This window comes from Coturnix japonica, chromosome 6, assembly GCF_054131305.1.
Source record: "Coturnix japonica strain WE chromosome 6, WE-NBRP24, whole genome shotgun sequence".
In the NCBI taxonomy this organism is placed as follows: Eukaryota; Metazoa; Chordata; class Aves; order Galliformes; family Phasianidae; genus Coturnix; species Coturnix japonica.
The window spans coordinates 4876710-4900585 of record NC_140668.1 but is presented as its reverse complement, the minus strand read 5'-3'; the positions used below and the strand labels follow the sequence as shown (position 1 = coordinate 4900585).

Genomic DNA, 23876 nt, shown 5'->3' with positions numbered 1-23876 from the left:
TTAAGGGTCCCTTCCAACACAAACCATTCTAAGATTCTAGGACAGAAAAACAGGCCAGCTCTCCCACATTGTTTCAGTGTCATTTACTTATAAAACAAGCTCTGGGACAACCCGAGAAGGTATTTGTTCCACGTGCAGCATCACCTGTGATAGAAACCAAGGAAGCCTACAGCAGGCCTCAGGACTCAGCAAGCCTTTTTGGCTCAAAGCAGGGCCAGCTGGAGCAGCTTACCACGAGTGCACCCAGAAGGGCCTCCATGCAGCTGCAGGGTTGCCGCATGTCATTGCATGTCATTGTGATGCAACAGTGGGTGAGCGTGACATAAAGCTGCAGGCTGGAACTCCGGCTGGGGTGGCCTCAGTTCGCTGCTGCTGGAGCGAGAGGTGGTAGCGGAGGGTTGCAGCTCTCAGAGAGTTCCTACCAGGAGCCATGGAGTGCTGTTGCAGTGCTGGATTCCGAAATCCAGATGAATTTCTGAGCAGAGCGGGGAAGAGCGGAAAGGTGAGCGCTGCTACATCAAGAGAGGGCTGAGTGCAGTAGCCTGGGGTATGCAGGGCTGCTCTGGGGCTGTAGATGCTCTCCAGAGGCTGAGGGACACTTCTCCTCATGCTGGTGCTGGAGAAGGCTTGCAGGGAATCGCACCTCTCTGCACATCCCAGCATCGGTTACATAAGTGGGGAGGGAGCTGCCAAAGGGAGCGGAGGTGGGCTGGAGAGGGGAATGGAGTGTCTGAGTGTCCAAGCGTGTCTTTGTCTTTCTAGCTCCGACCCAGAGGACAGGAAGTTGGAGCAGGAGGTAGCTGGCTGTTGGACCTTCCACTCGGGGTTAAAATCCCTGTGCAGCCCGGCACCAAGCTCCTTTTCGCCAGGAGAAAGCTGGGGGAAAAGGTGAGAGGAGTAAGGAAGCGTCAAAAAGGGCTCTTGTTTCCTGGGGTTGCCGCCATGCCAAGGAGGCCTTGTGTTGGGATGCCAATCCCATGTGTTGGGATGCTGGGGCCAGGCACCCATCAGGCACAGAAATGTGGAGACCGGGTCGTTCCTGGAGGAGGGTGCAACCCTCTGCTCTCCCTCTTGGAGGACTTAGGAAAACCCAGACATGACTGTTTGGGAAAGAGGCAAGAGGCCAGCCTGTGGGTGTGAGCAGCTTGGAAGTGTCTCTGTCTCTTTGCTGCTCTCTCCTTCCCCATTCACACTCTACAACACATCTCTTCCAGCTCCACCAGCCTTCTCCTCAGTTTGACCTGAGAGATCCGTACAGTCGCAATCTGTGCACAGAGTACAACAGCCTGCATGACCCGCATCTGCGGGAGTTCCACAACCGCAAAAACAACCTGCGGAACCTGAAGAAACGGGGCTTGGTCACCGAGGATGGCGACGTAAGTTTGGCTGTTGGGCTGACCAACACGGGTCTCCTCAGGAGGGCTTTCCAGTCTGCCAGGCAGGGGCCTGACACTACAGCCATCTGTCATTGTCTCTTCTGTAGGTTGTCTGCACTCTGAAGGAGTTCAACGAGTACAGGCAGTACCTGACCAGGCTGAAGCTGGAGAAAAAGCAAGCAAAGAGGCGAGAAGAGGTAGGCAAAGCCCAGTATTGGTAGGCACGTGTCAGCAGCATGGCACTGAGGGCACGGGCTTTACTTGATGGATCTGAGGGAGATGGGGAAAGCAGAAAAGGTGAGGGGCGGGCTGGTGGTCTAGGCATTGAGGCATGGAAAGGACAGCTCAGCTCAGAGCTGAGCTAGCACAGCGTGCTGGTGTAAAGGCAGCCTGGAAAGTTGCTTGCTTACAAGCAGAGCACTGTGGCAGCCGTTCTCTTCTGCCCTCATTGCAAGGCTGAAGCAGTGTGCTTGCCCTCTTCTGCGTAAAGCAGCAGTACTTAGGGTGGGAAGCACTCTCTAAGACAAGACCAAGCATAAACCCTCTGTTCCCTTCCAGGATGAGCTTCTTCGGGAGATTTCCAATTTGAAGAAATCGATCCACAGACTACAGATGGCCAGGGACAAGTTCCAGCCCGGTCCCGTGGATTACATTGCGGGTTCGAAAATCAGACCCACAATGCTTCATAAACCAGCTGGCCCCTCTCCTTCATGCTATAATCTTCTGTCTGGACAATGCAGAAGGAATGTGGCTTTGATGGAGCGTGGCCTTCAGGGAGACTCATGGAGCACAGGGCGTGCAATGAAGCTGCCTGAGAAGTCACCCAAACCTGCGTTGGGCAGGGAAGGCTCCAAACTCCCCAGAATCATCCAGACTACTTCTGCGTCAACAACAAACTCCAAACTCCCCAGAAGCATTCGTACTGCTTCTGACCCAACAGCAAACTCCAGAGTCCCCAGAATCATCCAGGCTACTTCTGCGTCAACAACAAGCTCCAAACTCCCCAGAAGCATTCGTACTGCTTCTGACCCAAAAACAAACTCCAGAGTCCCTAGAAGCATCCAGGCCCCAGTGAAGGGAAAAGGAAAAAAAGGGGAAAACAAGTAGAGAGATTGGCCAAAAACCAAAACAGTGGCAACAAATTAGTTTTAATTGGCTTAATTAATTTTAATTTGTTTAATTCGTTTTAATTTGTTTAATTAATTGACCAAAGATGATACCAGAATGCAAGATAACACACTACAGTACAATATATCATAATTAGTATCAGAATTAGAATTAAAACCAATAAAAAAAATTAAAAAAATAACATTACAAAGTGTGTCCGAAAACTGAAGTCCTTATTCTAAAGCCGAGGTGAGACAACCCAGGGAGTTCTCGTGCTGCTGGGATCAAAAAGGAAAGGGTTGATCAAGTGATATACGGATGGCTTTTATCTTTTGCACTGAACATAAAGGGTGACAGAGCAGCAAGCAATCCTCTGGGGGATGTAGTTGTTCTCTGCTGGGGGTACATGCAGTGTTACAGGCTTGGGACAGAATGGCTGGATGACTGTGAAGAGGAAAGGGACCTGGGGCTGTTGGTCGATGCTCTGCTCAACATGAGCCCACAGTGTGCCCAGGTGGCCAAGAAGGCCAAGGGCATCCTGGCCTGTATAAGAAACAGTGTGGCCAGCAGGAGCAGAGAGGTGATCATCCCTCTGTACTCAGCTCTGGTGAGGCCGCATCTCAAGTACTGTGTTCAGTTTTGGGCTCCTCACTACAAGAAGGACATGGAGGATGAGGTCCTCACAGGGGACTTCAACCACCCTGATATCTGTGGGAGGGACAACACAGCATTGCACCAGAAATCAAAGAGGTTTCTGGAATGTGCTGATGATAACTTCCTCTTCCAAGTAGTATGGGAACCTCAAAGATCAGGTTAGGAAAGCTAAAACCCAGGCAGAACTAAATCTAGCTGGGGACAGAAAGGGGAACAGGTATATCAGTGATTAAAAAGACGGTAAGCGAGGATGTGGGCCCTCTCTGGAAGGCAACTAGAGGCCTGGTCATGAGGAATACAGAGAGAGCTGAGGTGCTCAATGACTTCTTTGCTTCAGGCCTCACTGGCAAGTGCTCTAGGCCCAGAGCCCAAACTGCAGAAAGCAACAGTAAAACTTGGAGAAGGTGGATCTGTAAGTGCTGTAAGTGAAGATGAGGTTCTAGACCATCGAAAGAATCTGAAGCTGCACAAGTCCAAGGGATCCATCCGCAGGTTCTGAGGGAACTGGTGGATGAACTTGCCAAGCTGCTGTGCATCGTATTTGAAAGGTCATGGCAGTCTGGCGAAGTTCCCACTGATCAGAAAAGGGGAAACATAACCCCCCTATTCCGGATCGGGAAAAAAGAAGATCCAGGGAACTACAGGCCAGTCAGTCTCACCTCTGTGCTTGGTAAGATCGCAGGGTAGATCCAACTGAAGGCCCTACTGCACCACACGGAAAAATAAAGACAAGGTGGCTGGTGGTAATCAAAATGGTTTCACCATGGGCAAGTCAGACGTGACAAACTTGGTGGCCCATGTCAACTTCATGAAGTTCAACAAGGACAAGTGCCCTGAGTTGGGGAAATCTCAAGCACAGATAAAGGTTGGGTGGAGAATGACTTGAGAGCAGCACCGAGGAGAAGGATTTGGGGGTCTCAGATGATTCAGCACGAGGTGGCAGTGTACGCTTGCGGCCTGGAAGGCCAAATATATCCCAGGTTTCATCAAGAGAAGTGTGACCAGCGAGTCGAGGAGGCGACTCTGCCCCTCCGCGCTGCTCCCGTAAGACCCCACATGGAGTACTGCGTCCAGCTCAGGGGACCCCAACACAAGGACACTGTGCTGTTGGAGCAGGTCCAGATGAGGGAAATGGAGATGATCAGAGGGCTGGAGCACCTCCCCTAGAAGGACAGGCTGAGAGAGCTGGGGCTCTTCAGCCTGGAGAAGAGAAGGCTCCAGGGGGACCTTATAGCAACCTCCCAGTATCTGAAGGGAGTGCATAGGAAAGCTTGGGAGGGACTTTTTATAAATGCATGTAGTGACAGGATGAAGGGAAATGGTTTTAAACTGGAAGAGGGTAGATTTAGAATACATACCAGGAAGAACTTTACTGTGAGGGTGGTGAAACACTGGAACAGTCTTCCCAGTGAGGCTGTGGTTGCCTCACAGAATCACAGAATTGCAGGGGTTGGAAGGGACCTCTAGAGATCATCGAGTCCAACCCTCCTGGAAAGCAGGCTCCCTACACCACGTCGCACAGCTCGGCGTCCAGTCAGATCTTGAATATCTCCACAGAAGGAGACTCCACCACCTCCCTGGGCAGCCCGTTCCAGTGCTACGTCACCCTCACCGTAAAGAAGTTCTTCCGCATCTTTGTGCAGAACTTCCAATGCTGAAGTTTCATCCCATTACCCCTAGTCCTGTCCCTACACATTACTGAAAAGAGACCAGCCACGCCACTATGGCACCCACACCTCAGGTATTTATAAACCTGGATCAAATCCCCTCTCAGCCTTCCTTTCTCAAGGCTAAACAGACCCAGTTTGCTAAATCTCTCCTAATAGGGGAAATGCTCCAGGCCCTCCACCATCTTAGTGGCCCTCCGCTGGACTCTTTCCAAGAGATCCCTGTCTTTTTTGTACTGGGGAGCCCAGAACTGGACACAGTACTCCAGAGGAGGCCTCACCGGGGCAGAGTAGAGGAGGAGGATCACCTCCCTCGACCCGCTGGCCATGCTCTTTTTAATACGCCCCAGGATGCCATTGGCCTTCTTGGCCACAAGGGCACACTGCTGGCTCATGGTCAATCTGTCGTCCACCAGGACGCCCAGGTCCCTCTCAGCAGAGCTCCTCTCCAGCAGCTCTTCCCCCAGCCTGTACTGGTGCATGCAATTATTTCTCCCTAGGTGCAAGACTCTACACTTGCTTTTGTTAAACCTCATCTGGTTTCTTACTGCTCAGCTCTCCAGCCTGTCCAGGTCTCTCTGAATGGCAGCACAGCCTTCAGGCGTGTCAGCCAATCCTCCCAACTTCGTGGCATCAGCAAACTTGCTGAGGGTGGTCACTATCCCCTCATCAAGGTCGCTGATGAAGATGTTGAACAAGACCGGACCCAGCACAGACCCCTGGGGGACGCCGCTAGTTACAGGCCTCCAGCCAGATTCCGCACCACCAACGACAACCCTCTGCACTCGGCCAGTCAGCCAATTCTCGACCCACTTCACCGTCCACTCATCTATCCCATACTTCCTCAGCTTTGTTATAAGGATGTCAAGGGGGACAGCATCAAAAGCCTTACAGAAATCAAGGTAGACTACATCTACCACTCTCCCCCTGTCCACCCAGCTAGTGACATCTTCATAAAAGGCCTACAGGTTGGTCGAGCACGACCTCCCCTTGGTGAACCCATGCTGAATACTCCTGATAACCTCCTTTTCTCCCAGTTGTCTGGAGATGGCATCCAGCACAAGCTGTTCCATCACCTTCCCTGGGACAGAGGTGAGGCTGACCGGCCTATAATTACCCGGGTCCTCCTTCTTGCCATTTTGAAGACAGGAGTGACACTGGCCGTCCTCCAGTCTTCAGGCACCTCCCCAGTTCTCCAAGACCTCTGACAGATTACTGAGAGCGGCTCAGCAACGACCTCCAGCAGCTCCCTCAGCACCTATGGATGCACCTCATCAGATCCCAAGGATTCATATTCAGTGACTGAAAGCAACAGTTGTTGCTCTAAGAAATGCAATACTAAGCTAGGTCTGCCTGTAGCTGACAGCCATCAGCTTGCTCCTCAGGCAGGTTCTGTCTGGATGGAATGAAGGGCATGAAATACTGATGTGCTCATCAAACGCTGCTTGTTAGCTTAGAGACAAGGTGTTAAATAGGTTTGTTCATGTATTGCAAACATGTTACTTAGCTGCCTTCATTCTAGCTTCAGAAGAACATGTGCAGAATACAGAATTGATTAAAAGAAATAAGAACTGTCTGCATAGAACTTACTCTTTCCTTTACACAGGAGAATCAAGCACACGTTTGTATGTGAGTACCTCCAGAGGTGAAACTCGATCACCCAAATGTAATGAGCAGAGACATTACAATCAGTTCTAACTGTATCTTAATGCTGTGCTGAATAAGCCTGAGTCAGGATGTAAACCACTTTCTCTTTTTTTCTTCAGATGAAGCCATTAATTTTGTCAACAAGCCCAAAACAACTCCAGAAATATCAGTCAGTCCTTCTGAAGACCTGGAGCTGGTGTGTGAGGTGTCAGCTGCAAGCGGAGCTGTCGTATGGAAGAAAGATGAAACAGAGGTGAAGCAGGACCAAAAGACAACCATCATCTCCCAGGGGACGCACCGCAAGCTCATGGTCAAAAATGTGACCCTGAAAGACCAAGGGAGCTACAGCTGTGAAACAAAAGATGACAAAGCAACATTCCAGGTGAAAGTCAGAGGTGAGAAAATGCTTGAAATCCCAGAGATAAAGGAACGCTTCATTTTGTGTGTCTTGCATTTGGAGGATCAACTGACAGCCTCTCTGGTGCAAAACATTTTGGCTATAGGACTTTCTTTGTCATCTAGTGTCATAGCAACACTTTTCTACATGTGCTTTTCCATCCAGGAATGAATTACTGCAACAAACCATAGGCAAGGAGGGTAACTTGTGCAGCTCTTGTAGTCATCTGGTGTCTGCAGGGTTACAGTGCAAGAGCACACCAGGCATGCAAGGAGTGAGAAAAGGGGAGGTGTTTGAAGAGATCTGGTTACAAAATTTGAATGACACAATTAGGTGGAAAATGCCAATAATCAGACTCATAAATGGCCTGGGTTGCAAAGCCCCACAGTGCTCATCCAGTTCCAAACCCCTCCTATGTGCAGGGTTGCCAACCAGCTGCCCAGACTGCCCAGAACCACATCCAGCCTGGCCTTGAATGCCTGCAAGGATGGAGCATCCACAGTCTCCTTGGGCAACCTGTTCTAGAGGGCCGTTCCCTTCTGATTTACTGGAAATGTAGAGAGACATGAGAAGAAAAAAAGATAAGGGAGGAGGTTCAGTAGTGCATGCAGGTGTTCTAAATCTCATGTCCAAATCTGCTATCAGACTGCGAAATGTTTAGCTTTGTGATATGATGTGATATGATATGAAATGAAATGATATGCTTATCATTTCCCAAGGCAAAATAGAGGGGAAAGTATTTTCCTGTCTTAATGAGGTATCACAATGCTCCCTGTGAAGGGCAAGTATAGTGAAAACGGGGAACTGGAGTTAGCTCTGCAGCAGACTACAGCAAAACGGTGTGACTGTTGTGATGTCCCTGCAGAGAAAGAAGATGTGTTTACAAACAAGGACAAGGTACAAAAGGAGGTGAAGGCTGTACTGACTCAAAATGCCACACTGAGCTGCGAGGTGGCCCAGGAGAAGACAGAGGTGAAGTGGTACAAGGAGGGGAAACTGATCACCTCGAGCAAGAAGTTCAAGGTGGAGTCAGAGGGCAAACAGCGTCGGCTGGTGGTGAGCCAGGTGGAGAAGAAAGGTGCAGGGGAGTACAGCTGCGAGGCTGCTGGCCAGAAACTCACCTTCAAGATTCATGTAACTGGTAGGAAACACATTTTGGTTGATATTCTTTGATTATTCCATAGTCTGGCTGTGGAAACGTCTGTGTGAATGTGTCCTCTTGATTCTGCCATGAAACTGTTTTGGGGAGGATGAAAATAAATGCTTACAAACATGCAGCTAAAATGATTATTTGTTTTTAACAGTGTTTCATCCAGCTCTTCCCCTAGGACTACTTTTATCATCAGCTGTCCATGGATGTCCAACTGTGATTTGTACAATGTGCAACACTGCTCTGCCAGTTGATATTTCAACAGTAGTAGTTACAGATCTCTACTGTGGCTGCACTGAGGTTTGGTTGTCGGTGTCCTAAGAACTTTTAGTCAGAGGCATTGCACTTGCCTTTGGTTTGTTGAATCCCACGTTGACGACCATTCGTTCCATGTTCTGTAAATGTAATGATCAGTCGTGAATCCATTGATACCTTTCTAATTGTACATTTCTCATTAGTCTGAGAGTTTAGCACGGAGGTAGATCTCTCACTCCAGCTGCAGTAGAGATTGCTCTGGTGTCAGTATATTTTGCACAAGATCTGGTAAATTTTAACTTAGACTCCAGATAGCCTTGAGCACATCAGCTGCATTCTGAGTGACCATTAGTGAGCTGGCTGATGACGAGGGTTTGTCTTCTGTTTTATTTGTAGCTGCACTCTACAGGTTTTTGCTCATAAGTCATCTTGTTCTCTGTTAACTTTACAGTTCTCGTCTTGTATTCTGCGCTGATTAGGACAGGGAATCTGTTTTCTCCTCTTCTTTCTTATGGCAGTGAACACATTGGAGCTTAATCCTGGTCAAGGTTTGGCATTTGATCAGCTATGTGGAGGAGCAACTGTACTGGGAGTCTACTGCCTTTCTGCTCACGCAGACCTGGTGTCCTTGCAGGGCATAGCTTGCGTTCTGTTCCCTTGTAAAGGTTGCAGTCTTTGCTCTCTCCATCTTGGGGCATTCTGCTCCTTCAGTCCCTGGTGTGCAATACGTCTCTGCTCCTGTAGTAGACAGTTTTGCTGCTGCCTGTGGTGTAGACTCTAAACTATCAGCTCTTACTGTTCCCACACCACGTGGATGTGATTCTGGGGCCTTTGGATCTGTTCCGTGAGTTGTGTCGCTCATGCTTTTGGCTCAGGAAACTGGCAGTTTCAGCAAATAGTGGTTTACAGAAAGGGTAGATTTGGGAGGTATCTGTCAGAGCAAATGAAACACGAACGTTGACAGAAAGACTATGGCAACAGCTGGAATCAACCAAGTTAATCCTCAGCAGCCAAAGCCAGCCCACGTCTTATTGCAGAGGTGTAGGGAGAAAACCCAGAAATGTAGTGCTTTTACACTTGAATTTTGCTAGCTGAGGGCTATTATTAGCTGTTTGCCTCAGAAACCAAAGGTTTTCTGTTCTCTTTCAGACCGGATGAGCTCATGGCTGCACAGGGTAATGTAATACCTCCTCCTCTGCCATACGTAGAGAGTGCTTGCCTAGCTACTGTTGCTGTATTTATTATGTATTTCTCACTGTAACATGATGTGCAAGTCCAGCCCTCACTGCAAAATGATGTGGTGTGAAAGTCAGGAGGGATTATGAGTACTCTTGGAGTGGTTGGCTCTTTCACTACAGAAATCCTCATCTTACTAGCTTCTCCCAAAGTGCAATGGCTTTCTGAGTCTTAAATTGTCCTCTTACCATTGCACTCAGAAAGCTTTTCAGGGTTCCTCTACCCCAGGGTTCCACTGGTAGCACAGAACAATCCCATTTTAAGGACATGTTGAATGTTAGGTGCTCAGTGTTGAGCATTACGGGATGCAGATTAGACCTTCTTGCTTAAAAGAAACAAGTGCTGCACACCTTGGAAACCTATAGAAAACTAGAGTAAAAAGGGCTGATTCTGCCATCTCATTATCTCAGTATTTGTGGTGCATGCTGAAATCCTTATTTGAAGTGGGCCAAAGCTCCATTGCATTTGTGAGAAGTTTTGCATCACCTGTTTGGTCTAGGCCATGTTTGTTGTCTTGCTAATAAGCAACCCTTCTGATTTTCATCAAATCATTGTGGTTGGAAAAGACCACAAAGATCCCCACATCCAGCCTCACCCCATCCCACCATGCACACTGCCCACGTCCCTTAGTGCCACATCTCCATGGTTATTGAACACTTCCAGGGATGGTGACCCCGCCACCTCCCTGCAAAGCTGTGCCACCACATCACCATTCCTCTTCAGAAGAAGTTTTTCTTAACATCCAACTTGAACCTCCCCTGAAAACCATCAGTCAAAACAGGGGCTGTTGAAGATGGGCGGAGAGAATGATGCTTCTACAGTCAATTCAAGCAGGGAGATCAAATGTAGAGTGTATCAACTGCATTCTTGCACTGGCTTGCTGCCCTGCTCCCTCGCCTTCAGTGGACTGCAGTGCTGGTGGTAGAGCTGTGGTGTGAATCCTGGGATTGCACGTACTGCAACGGTCAGCAGCACAGCAACTTGAGCTGAACTTACCCTCCTGGGCAGCTGCTGCCACTCAGAATTCAGACAGCATGCAGAGGAGAAAGTCATGAAGGAAGGGAAAGGGATGGCAGCAGAAGGCTTCACAGAGTGACAGCGGGGAGGAAGGAGATAGGGGACAGGTCCTGGAAGGGTTTGCCATGACTGCTGGGGAGCAGGAGCCTTCCCGGTCACCTGAGCTGGGTATGCCTGAATATGCTTGCATGAATGATCTGAATGAGTGGTCTTCCATGTCTCCACTGCAAATAAAAGGCAATGTCAATCCCCCTCACACCTGCTAGTCCTGCATTCATGCTTGGAGCCTCTGTCTTGGTATCAGCATCAGGACCCTGGGATCTTTCCTGGGACCCAAACAAGCATAGGAAGCTTATTCAAAATTGCTCTGCTGTTAGAAGCTGGCTAGCACTAGAGAAGTCCATGATGTAAGTGCGTCAGAAATATTCTGCACTTCTACAGCCTTCTGTAGGGCAAACCATGGAATAGAAATGGAAGCCCATTTATTTAGGGTTTATCTGTTCTTCCACGCCTCAAATAGGAGCTAGCATGAACGCTCTCAGCAACCAGTTGTTGGTAAAAGGAGAATCAGATAAAACAGTCATTAAAGTAATCAATAAAAGATTCAATGTATCAATCGATCCCACTTAGCAAAGTGATTAACTGAATCACCTTAACTGAAGTGTGTATGCCTAACTAATTACACTTGATATCTTTCTGATGCTAACTCCATTTGTTGACACAAAGGGTAAGGTGGGCTTTAAACACTTTCTTCTATATGTGTTAGGTATTAAGAGGAGATGACCTCAGCCAGTTCTCTGAAGAATCAGGGGTTGCTGTGAGTACAAAACCATGCTTTATGCATAAAACTGAGCTACAAAATCTAATGTAGGCCAAATATTCACCATATTAAGGGCTATATCATTACCAAAGGGTAGAGTCAAAAGATGGTTTTCTGCTCTTAAATTTCTATGGTTTCCTGATTTTGAGGTCTTCATAATTGAGCTGTACTTGGCTGATATCCAGTGCAGAGTGGAGCAATATCAAAAGACAGACAGATGAAGATCTGTCATTGTCTTCATTAGAAGTAATCTGAAAATTAGGAGTCCAAGCTGATAGTAAAGACTACCCAGAGGGATGGGATGACCATAGGGACTGTGCTGAGGATGCATTATAATGTGTGATAAACACTGTGAAGCAGAGTTGCTCCAGGAAATGGTCCAATACAACATAGAAGCAACTTTTAATGTCTTCCAGTCACAAGTTGCTCATATCTAATGTATATTTTACCCAATGTTTTCCAGTTCAATTCCAGAAGCAGAGGATGCCTTTATCAACAAGCAGAAGGTGCAGAAGGAGGTGAAGGCTGCACCAACAGAAAATGCCACGCTGAGCTGCGAGGTGGCCCAGGAGAAGACGGAGGTGAAGTGGTACAAGGAGGGGAAACTGATCACCTCGAGCAAGAAGTTCAAGGTGGAGTCATAGGGCAAACAGCGTCGGCTGGTGGTGAGCCAGGTGGAGAAGAAAGATGCAGGGGAGTACAGCTGCGAGGCTGCTGGCCAGAAACTCACTTTCAAGATTGATGTCACAGATGAGAGAAATTGTTTCGACTGTATTGAACCCCCCAACAAAGAAGGAGGGGAAAGTTAAGTGGTTTGACACATTTAACCCCAGCATTCAGTGATGTAGACGGTGCTTAAATTCTGTTTAATTTGTGTACATTCCTGTTTGCCTTCTGAAGCTATGAACACAGAGGACTTGGGTAGCCTCAGCTTAAGACAGGCTGGAAATAATTCGGGAATTTCCCTGGGGATCTCAAGTAGATGCAATGATAGCAAAATGAGAAGTCAATAATTTCAGGGGAAATTAAAGAATATTAAAGATATCTTCAGGGCACAAGCACACCCCTGCAAATGCTTCTTCCTAAATAGTCTCAGAGACAGCATTTGGTCACAATGCTAGACGGCGGCATTGGTGGTTTCTATTAAATTAAAGAAACCTTCAACTAAAAAGGTTTTCCAGTATTTTCTTTTGTTTTCTTCTCTATAGCAGGTACAAAAGAAATGCTTAAAAATAGAAAGGCTTCAAGCTGGTGCTTTTCATTCCAAAATGGAGGAAGACAGGCGTTCTATTTATGAAGAGAGTCTGATAAGAAAGTGGAAAAAGGCTTTTTACCAGGGTCTGTAGCAACATAAGAAGGGGCAATGGTTTCAAAAGTGAAGAGGGTAGACTCAGTTTGGACATGAGAAAAGTTCTTTATGATGAGGGTGGTGATACACTGGAACAGATTGTCCAGTACAGGTTGTGGGTGACTCATCATTGGATTGTCCAAGGGCAGGCTGGATGGGGACCCTGGGCAGCCTCATTTAGTGAATGATGTCCCTGACCACGGCAAGAGGTTGGACTGGATGATCTTTAAAGCTTCCTTCTATACCCAAACCGTTCTATGATTCCATAGGGGAAACCATTTTATTACTGCCTCTGAAAACTCAGGATATATTAGAACTGTTTTCAGAAATAAGTAGGTGAGAAAAATACATTTCCTCACTATGACTTAATCACAAACAGAATTTAACCTTGACCCCTCACCTGGCTTTTGCTGGCAAAGCAACTTACAGCTGTCAGCTTGTTTGGACAATTTAATGCCTGTCCCCTTGTATGAAACAGACTTTTCAATGACTGCGTATGCTGGTGTGCTGCTGGACAGTGGGGAAAGGGGTGTTTTTTAATTTTTGAAGATTTTGGAACATGATACTGGTGGAAATGAAAACAAGTTTAGGGCTATCTAAGCTGTTTTGGTCTGGCAGGGAGGAAGTTCTTCACTGGCAATTGATATAGTTCAGATGTTGGCATTCAGTTCATAGCACTGTCAGGAAATGTGAGTGGGAAAGCTGTCCTCAACGGTACAGTCCAAAGACTAACTTGGGCATTTGGGGAAGGCTGTGTAGAAAAGATTCATGTCTTAAATTTGCCCGTTTGCCTTAAATTCCAGAAGAAGAAAATGCCTTTATCAACAAGCAGAAGGTGCAGAAGGAGGTGAAGGCTGCACCAACAGAAAATGCCACGCTGAGCTGCGAGGTGGCCCAGGAGAAGACGGAGGTGAAGCGGTACAAGGAGGGGAAACTGATCACCTCGAGCAAGAAGTTCAGGGTGGAGTCAGAGGGCAAACAGCGTCGGCTGGTGGTGAGCCAGGTGGAGAAGAAAGATGCAGGGGAGTACAGCTGCGAGGCGGCTGGCCAGAAACTCACCTTCAGGATTCATGTCACAGGTAAGACAGGTGTTGTCTGAAATACAGAAGAGAACAGTAAAGTAAAATCTAGTTTCTATTATACAGTGATCCAGGTGCAGTAGTCTGTACTGAGGTTTTTTCCCTATACTTGACTGCCTGGGTTTGTAGAAAGTATTTGGTTTTAGTATGGCACAAAGACCTGTTTCAGTCTGTCTGTAGAATAATAATTACTGATATATGTACAATGGAAGCAATATTCAAGATATTATTCAAATCTCTCCTGTGCCTGAGATCCCAAACTGTAATTCCTGTTCACCTAAACATTTGACTAAGAAAAGTATGTGCAGTGAGGCTGGAGTGCATGTTCTACGTGCAGCCTTTCATGGCAGGAGAAGCAGGAACTTCTCCTAGTAGTACACTGCCTTTTTACTATGCCTTTATGTTGGAGGCTGCATCTGGATAGGTGAGTCTGCTACTCACAGTAAGAGACCTGGTAGAGCTGACTATTCCCAGAGCTCAAAGTAAGATAGATATCTGCAAATCACACACAAAGAACAAAGGACTGCGTTGGTGAGCATATTTCCTTTGTGCCTTTGACAGTCACAGGTGTGGCAATGGTAGAGGCCATGAGGAGTCTGTTCAGGAAGCCAGGAGTACTGTTCTGGGTCATGAAAAGGCAGCCAGTGGTTTGACTATCACATGTTTATGTGTTTTGATGTTTCACAGTGGGTCTTAAGTAAAAGGAACTCAGGTTTTGGTTGCCTGCAGGTCAGATGTTCTTTTGGGTTCAATATGTTTGCATAGTGACTTGCAACCATGGGACTGGTGTTCAAGGACCCTCTTGGTTCCTTCAGTTCCTAGGTTCTTTCTTGCCTAGATTTGACACTTTGTTTCAACAGAAGAGCTGATATTCTCTAGTGAAGGCTATTAGTTTGGGCACAAGTGGTAACCTATACCTGTTCCAACCTGTACATACAAACCTGCAAGATGGTCTCATTTCAGTCCTTCTGTTTTTCTTTTCTTCCCTCAGAGCCAAAACCTGTGTTTATAAACCAGGAGCAGGTGCAGAAAGAGGTGAGTGCTGCCCTGGCAGCAAGTGCCTCCCTGAGCTGTGAAGTAGCACAGGATCCAACTGGAGTAAAATGGTTCAAGGATGGAAGACTGCTCGCCTCCTCCAGAAAGTTCAGAATGGAATCTGTGGGCAAAACACGGCGTCTGGTTGTGGAGCAGCTGGAGAAGAAAGATGCTGGAGAATACATCTGCGAGGCTGCTGGCCAGAAGATGACCTTCGAGCTGGAAACAACTGGTGAGCATTCAGAAATTCTCAGCCAGGATTTTGTAGCCTTGTTGTGAACTGGGTTTTAGGGTGAAATCTCAGTTTTCTTTGCACCTGACAGTGTGAGAATTTGCTCTGGCCCTTTGTGTACCTCCCCGGTGCTCAGCTGTTCCTTCCCTTACTTGGGGATAACATCATTTATTCAAGGTGATGTCCAAACGGGCTTGTTAACAGTCCTCTGCAGTGCTTTAAGCTGTCATATGTCAGCCAGAATTTATGCATGTTCTATAGCCATTCCTATATGTTGAAAACACTGCACTGTGCTTAAGCTTCAGCATATGTTCCAGTAAGTACAGTTCCATTAATTCTAGGGAATTGGGTGAATTAAGCATAGATCTGAAGGCTGCCTTTACCCATTGCAGAGAAGGAAGGACTAATGTAGATTTGACTTAATATTTTCCCTTCTAGGATGGGAAGGAGCTCCGTCAAAGTAAAAAAGTGGGCATTACTTCCCAGGGAAATAAGAGAAGTCTCATTATTCACAGGTGGTGAACTCTCATTTTCTCTCTCAGTCTGCAACCAGGTTGGGTTGCTGTTTCAGTACTGGCTGTTTTATGCAGGAACTCTGCTCCTGAGGTTAATCCAAGTTGTATCCAGGCCCTTCAGAAGGAAAGGGAAATAGCAGCACAGAAATATGGTCTGATTCTGACATAAAGAAGTGCAGACCTGGACAGTTAAAAGGGATTGTGTGATGTTCAAGGGACTTTGAAGCAAAGATGTCCCCTAGGTAAGATTTGTGGCTGACATTCCCCATACGTTGTGGGCACACAAGCTAAGGAGAGACTAGTGATGAGCATGTAGAGAAGCCAATGATTCAGACAGGTTTGTAGTGACACGACATTGTAGAGTTCTGTCTAGTTCTCCTTGGCATAGTTTGGAAAATAAAGATGAAGTGATGGTGGTAACCAATATGGCTTCCTCAAGGTCAAGCCATGCCTGACAAACTTGGTGGCCTTTCATGATGGAGTAACAGCATCAGTGGATAATGGGAGAGCAACTGACATATCACAGAATCACAGAATCACAGAATTACCCGGGTTGAAGGGACCTCAAGGATCATGTAGTTCCAACCCCCCTGCCTGGCAGGGCCACCAAACATACACTAACAAACATCATCTACATGGACCTGTGCAGAGCATTTGATCCCGTCCTGCATGACATCCTGGTCACCAAACTGGAGAAAAATGGTTTTGATGGATGGACCAGTTGCAGGATAGGGAACTGTCTGGATGGTCACACTCAGAGAGCTGCAGTCAATAGCTCAGTGTCCAGGTGGAGGGTGGTGTTGGGACCAGTGTTATTTAACATTTTTGTAGGCAACATGGAGAGTGGAATCAAATGAACCCTCAGCAAGTTTGCAGATGACCCCAAGCTGAGCGGTGCTGTTGATGTGCTAGAGGGAAGGGATGCTACTCAGAGGGACCTGGACAGGCTGGAGAGGTGGGCCCTTGGCAGCCTCATGAACTTGAGTGTGGACAAGTACAAGGCCCTGCACCTGGGTCAGGGCAATCCCAAGCACAGGCACAGGCTTAGAGGAGAATGATTTGAGAGAAGCCTTGACCCTGAGGAGAAGAGATGGTCTGGAGGGAGGTGTCCCTGCCTATAGCAGGGGGACTGGAACTAAATGACCTTAAAGATTCAGTCAGTTCTATTGTTTTTCTACCCTTAATTTTGCTTGAAATGTTTTAGAATAAATGAGGTTCTGGTTTCCATGAAAACTGTTTGCAGGGAGCTCCACTGTAGCTAGTAAGTCTATCTTTAAGTTCACGGGCAATAATGCATTGACTGTGTTGAAAAGGGAAATGACTCAGGAATGGATGATGGTTTAGAATAAAACATAATCCTACTTATTTTCTATGCAAATATGTGTAAGGAAAAGATGCTGCACTCAGTTCTGGAAATACCCTGACAAATATATCTCTAGTGTTTCACAGCTGGAGATATCAAGATTGTTAAAGCACTGGAAGATGTGGAAGTGAATGAATATGGGAGTGCATCTTTTGTCTGTGAGATTTCACACGATGAGGTTCAGAGCCAGTGGTACAAAGATGACAACAAGCTGAAGGCTGATGACAACATCAGAATGCGGCAAGATAGTAGGGTGTAAGAGGGGGATCTTTCTCCTGAGTGGGGGGTGGGTTGGAGATCAAGCATATAAGACATCTGAAATGAAGTGAAGAAGGTTCAGAAGGGAGTTCCCCTTTTGTTTTGGGACTGAGGTTAGGGTGGAACAAGTGACATGGACCAGCTAACATCATTTGCAAGAATGTCAAAAAAGTTAAACACCATCAGGACCTTTCACAGAAATAAAAACTCCTACCTACCTACCTTTCTGCCCACACAATATCCAGCTTGTCTTTTGGGTTTTACTTTTGCTAAGTAGAACAGATTATTTTCTTACGAGGTTGATTTTCTACTTTTAAACTTCAGATTTGTGTTTGAACGTTGAGGGATAAAAAACATAGCTTGACTTTTTATTCATTTTCTCTTGCTGTTTGAAAAGAACACAGGGTTTTTGGTTTTTTTTTAATATATACAATGTTAGGGTATATATATGATGTTAAGTGTGATAAAGAAAAGGGAGACATTTGAGTTAGCACACTACTCAAGAGTTCAGTCCCCAGCTTTGCCACTGTTACCATTATAAGGGCAAGAACATCCTGGAAAATGAATTTCTCCTAAGTAGAGTCATTACATTTGAGCTACAGAGACCTTTACTTGGAGAAAACTTGTTGTTCAGAGCTATGTTGCTGTATTTAACCAAAGTATTTATCAATGTTCGTGTTTCATTGAACCTCTTTTCCATTTTGTAATGCGAGGAGTTTGATATTGGGATGGGAAGGTCGTGGTTTGATTTGGATGTTGAACTGGGAATCAGAAGATCTGGGCTCTCTTCAGGTTGTCAGTCTTATTGTCTGACTTCTTAACAACATTCCTTTCTTTATATTATTTTTTAATGATGTTTTAAGGCATTTTGAGCTGATAGGTGTAGTGTTCATGTGCAGTAATGCTGACGTGAGTAAGTGGGGTGATAATGTAAGGGTTTTTTACATTCTTTCTAAATATCTGCTTTCTCTTGTTCCATCCTTCTTAAAGAGCAATCTGTTAATCTAGTAAAGGAGCTGTGTGATGAGGATGTGACTGAGCCTGAAGAAGCCAAATTTGAATGCGAGATATCCATTCCTTCTGTGAAACCTCCCAAGTGGTATTCCTACGTGGGGAAGTCTTACAGGCTGGCAGAAACTTGATTATGCAGCAAGAAGGCACCATCCACCAGCTTGCCATAGCGATAACCACCACTGATATGACAAGCATCATTCAGTTCTCAACTGGCAAATCAAAATCCACAGCCAATCTGCTTGTCAGAGGTAACATATCCAGGCTTGGTTTACATCATGAAGATGAAGAATTAATTAACGTACAGCCTTCCTTCACTGGGGTCTTTGAAATATTTTGTGTGTGTCTGGAGGGTCTGCTCCATTTCCAGTTCAAAGTCGTTGGACACTAAATGAGACAGCTGCATCTCAGTAAAAGATCTGTTTGAATAGCTGTGGTGTGCTTACTATTCAGATCTACAGAGCTGAGGTTTTGTCCTTGGCTATACCAAAGAAGTCAAATCAGGTGAAATTAATTGTATTTCTGAACTAGACAAGTTTAAGTTTGGTAGCACCTAAATTTGATGCAGTTTGTCATTGATTTCATCTGAAAGAAACTTGCAGGCTTTTTATCTGCTGTTGTCCCCAGCCTAAGAGTCTCCATTCACATCCTGAAGTACTTGTTATATTTTCAACTCACTCTTATTTGAATAAAAGCCTCAACAATTGGGAGCAATTTAATAAGCACAGAACAAGAGCTGGACCTTGCATTTGGTAGATAATATACAGTATTACTTTGTAGAAATGTAGTCAATGGCATTCCCTATAGACAATCGTTTGTTTTATCTTTAGAGTCGTTCAAAGAACCATTGTGAACTTGACATTAATTGGAATGGAATACATGCAAGAGACTTTCCTCTTCTTCCAATTGTCCTCATCCTTTCTTCTCTTCCACCCCTGCTTTGCAGATTACCATATAGAAATCACCAGGAAGTTGGAGGACAAGACAGCTTTGGAACATCATTCTGTCATCCTGTCCTGTGACTTCAGGCCTTCTCCAAAGGTTGTGAAATGGTTCAAGGGCCACACACTCATCAAGCCCTCTGAGAAGTACAAGATCAAGAGGGATAAGCATTCAGCAGAGCTCAAGATTCTGAAGCTGAAGCCCGATGATGCTGGTGTGTACAAGTGCAAGGCAGGAATTGCAGAGACTGAGGCCACGCTGACAGCTGAAGGTATGAGCAGGGAGGGTGGCCTCTTCCATGTCCTATTTCACCTCAGATTTCTCTTCTTGGAGTTGATTTCTGCCGTTCTCTCCTGCTAACTTTATAAATGTATAATCTTCACTGAGAAGATTACACAAAGATCATCTAGTCCAACCATTCTACCACATCCCAGTATGATTTATAGTAACAGTGGTAACAGTTCACCTTGTTTCCCCACAGCTCGCAATGTAGAAGTAACAAAGCACCTGCAGGATGTAGAAATTGAAGAAGAGAGCTCTGCTGTCTTCTCCTGCGAGCTGTCCCATAATGACGAGGACGTGGAATGGTTCCTGAATGGCAACCTCCTTTACACCAACAATTACAATGACATCAAGAACATTGGCAATTGCTGCACACTGACAATGAAGCAGGTTAAGCCTGAAGATGCTGGCACAGTGACAGTGAAGTCAGACAAGGTGTCAGAAAGCGCACCTGAAGGTGATAGGTGGGTCTGATCACACCCATCCTGGATGTAAGAGATGCTAAGGAGCTCCAGTTCATTCTAATGTGCAGCAGTCCTGCTTCTAAAGCTCACCTCTCTGGGGTGACAAGTCATCAGAGGCTTTCTTCCAGTGGAAGGTTCCATTGCAGCAGATATCAACGAAGGAGGATGGTTTTGGTGTCCTGCCAAAGCATTCCATTGCTTTTTATCATCATTTTATTTAGCACAAGGAGAGTTACAAGAGCAGTTTCTTTTACTGCTTCAGTAACATGCAGTGTCAATGCTGTTGTCTCCAAGGATTTATGACTGCAGGGAGAGATCATTCAGTGTGTGTTTTGCCTCTGGGATGACTAATGACCAGGCTGTGAGCAACCTGATCTAGCTGTGAATGTCCCTTTTTATTGCAGGGGAGCTGGGCTAGATGGCCTTGAAGGGCCTCTTCCAATTCAAAGGGTACTGTGATTCTAATCTGCTCTCCCCAGCAATTAAGCTCTTTTACTCTATGCGCTCAGAGTTTGAAGGATTTCCTCTTTCTCCTTTCTTTTGCATTTGGTGGAAGTTTTTTCCCCAGTATAAACATCTGATGTGTGAAATAGAAGATAGATAAAAGGAGTCAATAAAACAGGAAAATCAAAAGTGTTCAGCAGCTTATCCTCTTAATCCTGTGGCCTGCTGTATGAGCTCTGCTCCATGTGAGGGCAATGCCAGCTCTCCAGCTTTAGATAAGCTGCATCCCAATTACTTCATATGATATCAGTCCCACCCAAGGCAATGCAGGCTGTCCCTCCTGTTCCCTGTATTCTCCTACTGATTAGTTCAGAATTCCATAAAGTGCATTCAGTCAACACACATGAAACCGCTTTAGGTTCTATATTGGTGTCGTCAGTGCTGGTAAAGATTTATTTATCCCTCTTTAAAAATCTGAAAGCAACTGGAAATGTCTCAACTTCTGTATCACATTGTTCTGTTTTGCCTTTTTAATTGCAGAGAAGCCTGCTGTCTTCGTGAAGTCCTTGGATGATGTTTTTGGTGAGGAGCGGGGTGTGATTAAATTGGAATGCGAAGTCTCTAAAGAGAAGGTCAAACCAGTGTGGAAGAAGGACGGTGTTGTGCTCCCTTCTGGCAACAAGTATGAGCTGGTACAGTCTGGGAAGACCCTATATCCCCTTATCCATGACCTCGAGAAGTCAGATGCAGGTTTCTATACCTGTGATATTGTCCGTGATGTTGCCAAATCAAAGGTCGGCATTCAGGGTAAGTACTGTGGAAAGTAAAGGAGTGCTGAAAGCACATTCAGTGTGGTCACTATGTCTTACACCTATTCCCCCACGAGCCTTAATAGTTTCTACAATAGAAGTGTATTACTGCAATTTAGCACAGTGATGTCTGGAAAATTCCCATTGCTTTTGATGTAAATGTATTTCATTTTGCCATGAAAATCACCAAACACATCAAGAATGTCCTGGAAATATTTCCTTTCTAAACATCCCTAAAATGGAGAAATGGTTTGAACACCAGTAGGGGTAGGATGGTAACAAATTAGCTAATAGAAACATTTAATTTCTTGTCATAGGCAAAACCCTTTTTCTCACGCAGCATCCTAGAGTTGTCCTCTCTGTTAGGTTTTTCCCTCTGTAGCTCATTGAATCTTCATTCTGCTCCATGGACTGAGCTGCTCTAATTGTAGTTCTTCCAGAGCAAAGACAAGAGATTCACGTCTCTTTTTTTTTTATAGCTTTCTGGTAATTCTGAGTGGAGAATGTCTTAGAGAATACATCAGTAAGGAATGCAGCCATGTTCTGCAAATCCTGAGTTAAAACACCAGTACTGCTACTCATGTCAGTCACAAATGCCTTTTCTCCATATAAACCTCATACTAACCTATCTCTTACCTTCCAGAGCTGAATAGTGGCATTACCAAACAGCTGAAAACCACTGAAATCCAGGAGGGAGAAGATTGTACTTTTGAATGCATTCCGTCCCATGAAAGCATTGATGAGTTCAAGTGGACACTGAATGGAAGCAGAGTGGAAAGTGGTGGGCGATTTAAAGCTTCTAACGTGAGTCGGAAATATACTCTCTTTATCAAAAGTGTGACTCCTACTGACGCTGGGGAAGTCGTTTTTACTGCCCGTGGTCTAACCTCCAAAGCCTCTCTGTCTGTGAAAGGTAATGAGATGGGAGAGATTCTGGGGCCTGATTCCTTCAACTGTCTTCTGATAAGATTGTCGTGAGAGCTAACTCATAATATGGTTAAAGTGAATAGCAACCTTCTACTTGAAACTCAAAGCACTGAGAATTTCTCTTAAAAATAAGTAAAAGGACAAAATATTTTACACAAATGTGAGAACTACCCAAAGCACTGGGGTAGTGTTGGAAATGGGCATCTCACTACAGCTTGTTCCATTAACAGTAAATCAGGAATGCTCTGTTGAGGGATCTGTGGGAGCAAATATCCTCTAAGTATAAGCTGAAGGGATGGCCTTCACATCATCTAGCTGTACAACAAATTCCTATCTAGAACATGTGCATCTGAGAGCATCATCCGAGGCTCCCAGTGTGATGAGTGGAGAGAAGAAAGAGGCAGTTTTCAGACATGATTCATCATCCTCAATTGGGTAGATTTAAGAGAGAATAAATGCTGCCTGGAATTCTATTGTCTGTACTTTGCAGATTACTGCTGGCTGTAGGATGGCGTCTGTTGCAAGTGCCTCTCTAACTTATCTCCAGCATGTAGATGCATGTATTTTGAGAGAGGCATCCTACCATAAGTGTATGTTACTCAAAAAGCAATGTTTTCTTCCAGGAAAACCTACTGAGGTTTCAAAACAGCTGGAGGATAAGACAGCAGCCGCAGGGCAGGACATCAGCCTGAGCTGTGAGCTGTCAAAACCGGATTTGAACATCAGGTAGTACAAGGATGGCAAAGCAATCAGAAAAAGCCAGAAGTACGACTTGCAGCAGGAGGGAACTGGGGCCATTCTGATCATCCATGACTCTACTGCCAAGGACAGTGGGGAGTACCCCTGTGAGACAGAGGACTCCATAACAAAAGCCAGGGTCACTGTGCAAGGTGAGTTGAAAAGCACACTGGGGATGGCATGTAGAGAAGTCGAGGTAAATATCTGCAGCCTGTGGGTGATGTTTTTCTCTTCTGTTTCCTTGAGCAGGATCAATTCTTAGTTTTCAGAAAATATGATGGATTAAAATCTTTTCCTTAAAATAATCTGGAAACCGAATGATTCTCCAGTGTGATGTGGATCTGGGCAGCCTGGTCTGGTGGTTGGTGACCCCTTGGCAGGGGGTTTGAAACTAGATGCTCTTTGAGGTCCTTTCCTACTCAGGCCACTCTATGATTCTGTGATCATTCTATGATTCTATGATCTTGGGTGTTAGTGAGCCACGAAAAGATGGCAATCTGAATTAGTCTATATTGAATATGTGTAATCAAAACTATATGCAGTTTATCAGATGAGATCCTACCAGCGCATGTATAATGGTATTGAACTTTCCAGATATCTACTGGAATTATCAAACCTATGTAAATGGGTGGACTCTGTGGTCTTCTTAGACTCTTTGCATCTCTATGTGATATTCTGAAATGAGGGCAAAGGAGATTCAGGACACCTCTGTATGCTTGGGACTTGTTGGGGTAACAAATCCCTTTGTCCTACACCCTCATCCCCCTCTTTTTCCTTCCAGAAAAACCTAATTACTTTATCAAGGAACTTTCAGATGTGAAAATTGAAGAAAGTGGAAGTGCACTTTTTACATGTCAGAGCGAGAAAGCCGCATCCTTCGTCATATGGAGGAAAGGCATTGCTGAGCTCAGGCCTGGCAGGAAATACAAGAGGGCACAGAAAGGACGAGACCTGCAGCTGAGCATAAAAAATCTGGAGAAAAGTGACAGTGACGTGTACACCTGTGACATTGGTGATGCCCAGTCCAGAGCCAAGCTGGTTGTACAAGGTATGTGTGAGAGCCATATGACTGCGCATCCTGTTTCTCCACTACCAAGACATTA

The 23876-nt window shown here is 45.6% G+C and overlaps 2 protein-coding genes and 1 long non-coding RNA gene across 3 annotated transcripts; all 3 read left to right on the top strand.

The window, feature by feature from the left end:
* The first annotated feature begins 263 nt into the window (after positions 1-263).
* LOC146760283 (fibrous sheath-interacting protein 2-like) lies at positions 264-1499 on the top strand. Its single transcript, XM_085551399.1, has 3 exons — positions 264-502; positions 763-888; positions 1215-1499. Exons 1-3 carry the CDS (start codon positions 431-433, stop codon positions 1497-1499), a joined length of 483 nt encoding a protein of 160 aa, XP_085407525.1. The 5' UTR covers positions 264-430.
* A 13254-nt stretch (positions 1500-14753) lies between these two features.
* LOC146760282 (uncharacterized) lies at positions 14754-17030 on the top strand. The gene is made up of 2 exons (XR_014947406.1): positions 14754-15020; positions 16975-17030. It is a non-coding gene; the product is annotated as an uncharacterized LOC146760282 (long non-coding RNA).
* Positions 17031-19514: 2484 nt separating this feature from the next.
* LOC146760281 (obscurin-like) lies at positions 19515-22132 on the top strand. The gene is made up of 3 exons (XM_085550801.1): positions 19515-19855; positions 20840-21106; positions 21752-22132. The coding sequence occupies exons 1-2, from the start codon at positions 19545-19547 to the stop codon at positions 20871-20873; spliced, it is 345 nt and encodes a 114-aa protein (XP_085406927.1). The 5' UTR covers positions 19515-19544; the 3' UTR covers positions 20874-21106; positions 21752-22132.
* Positions 22133-23876: the final 1744 nt, after the last annotated feature.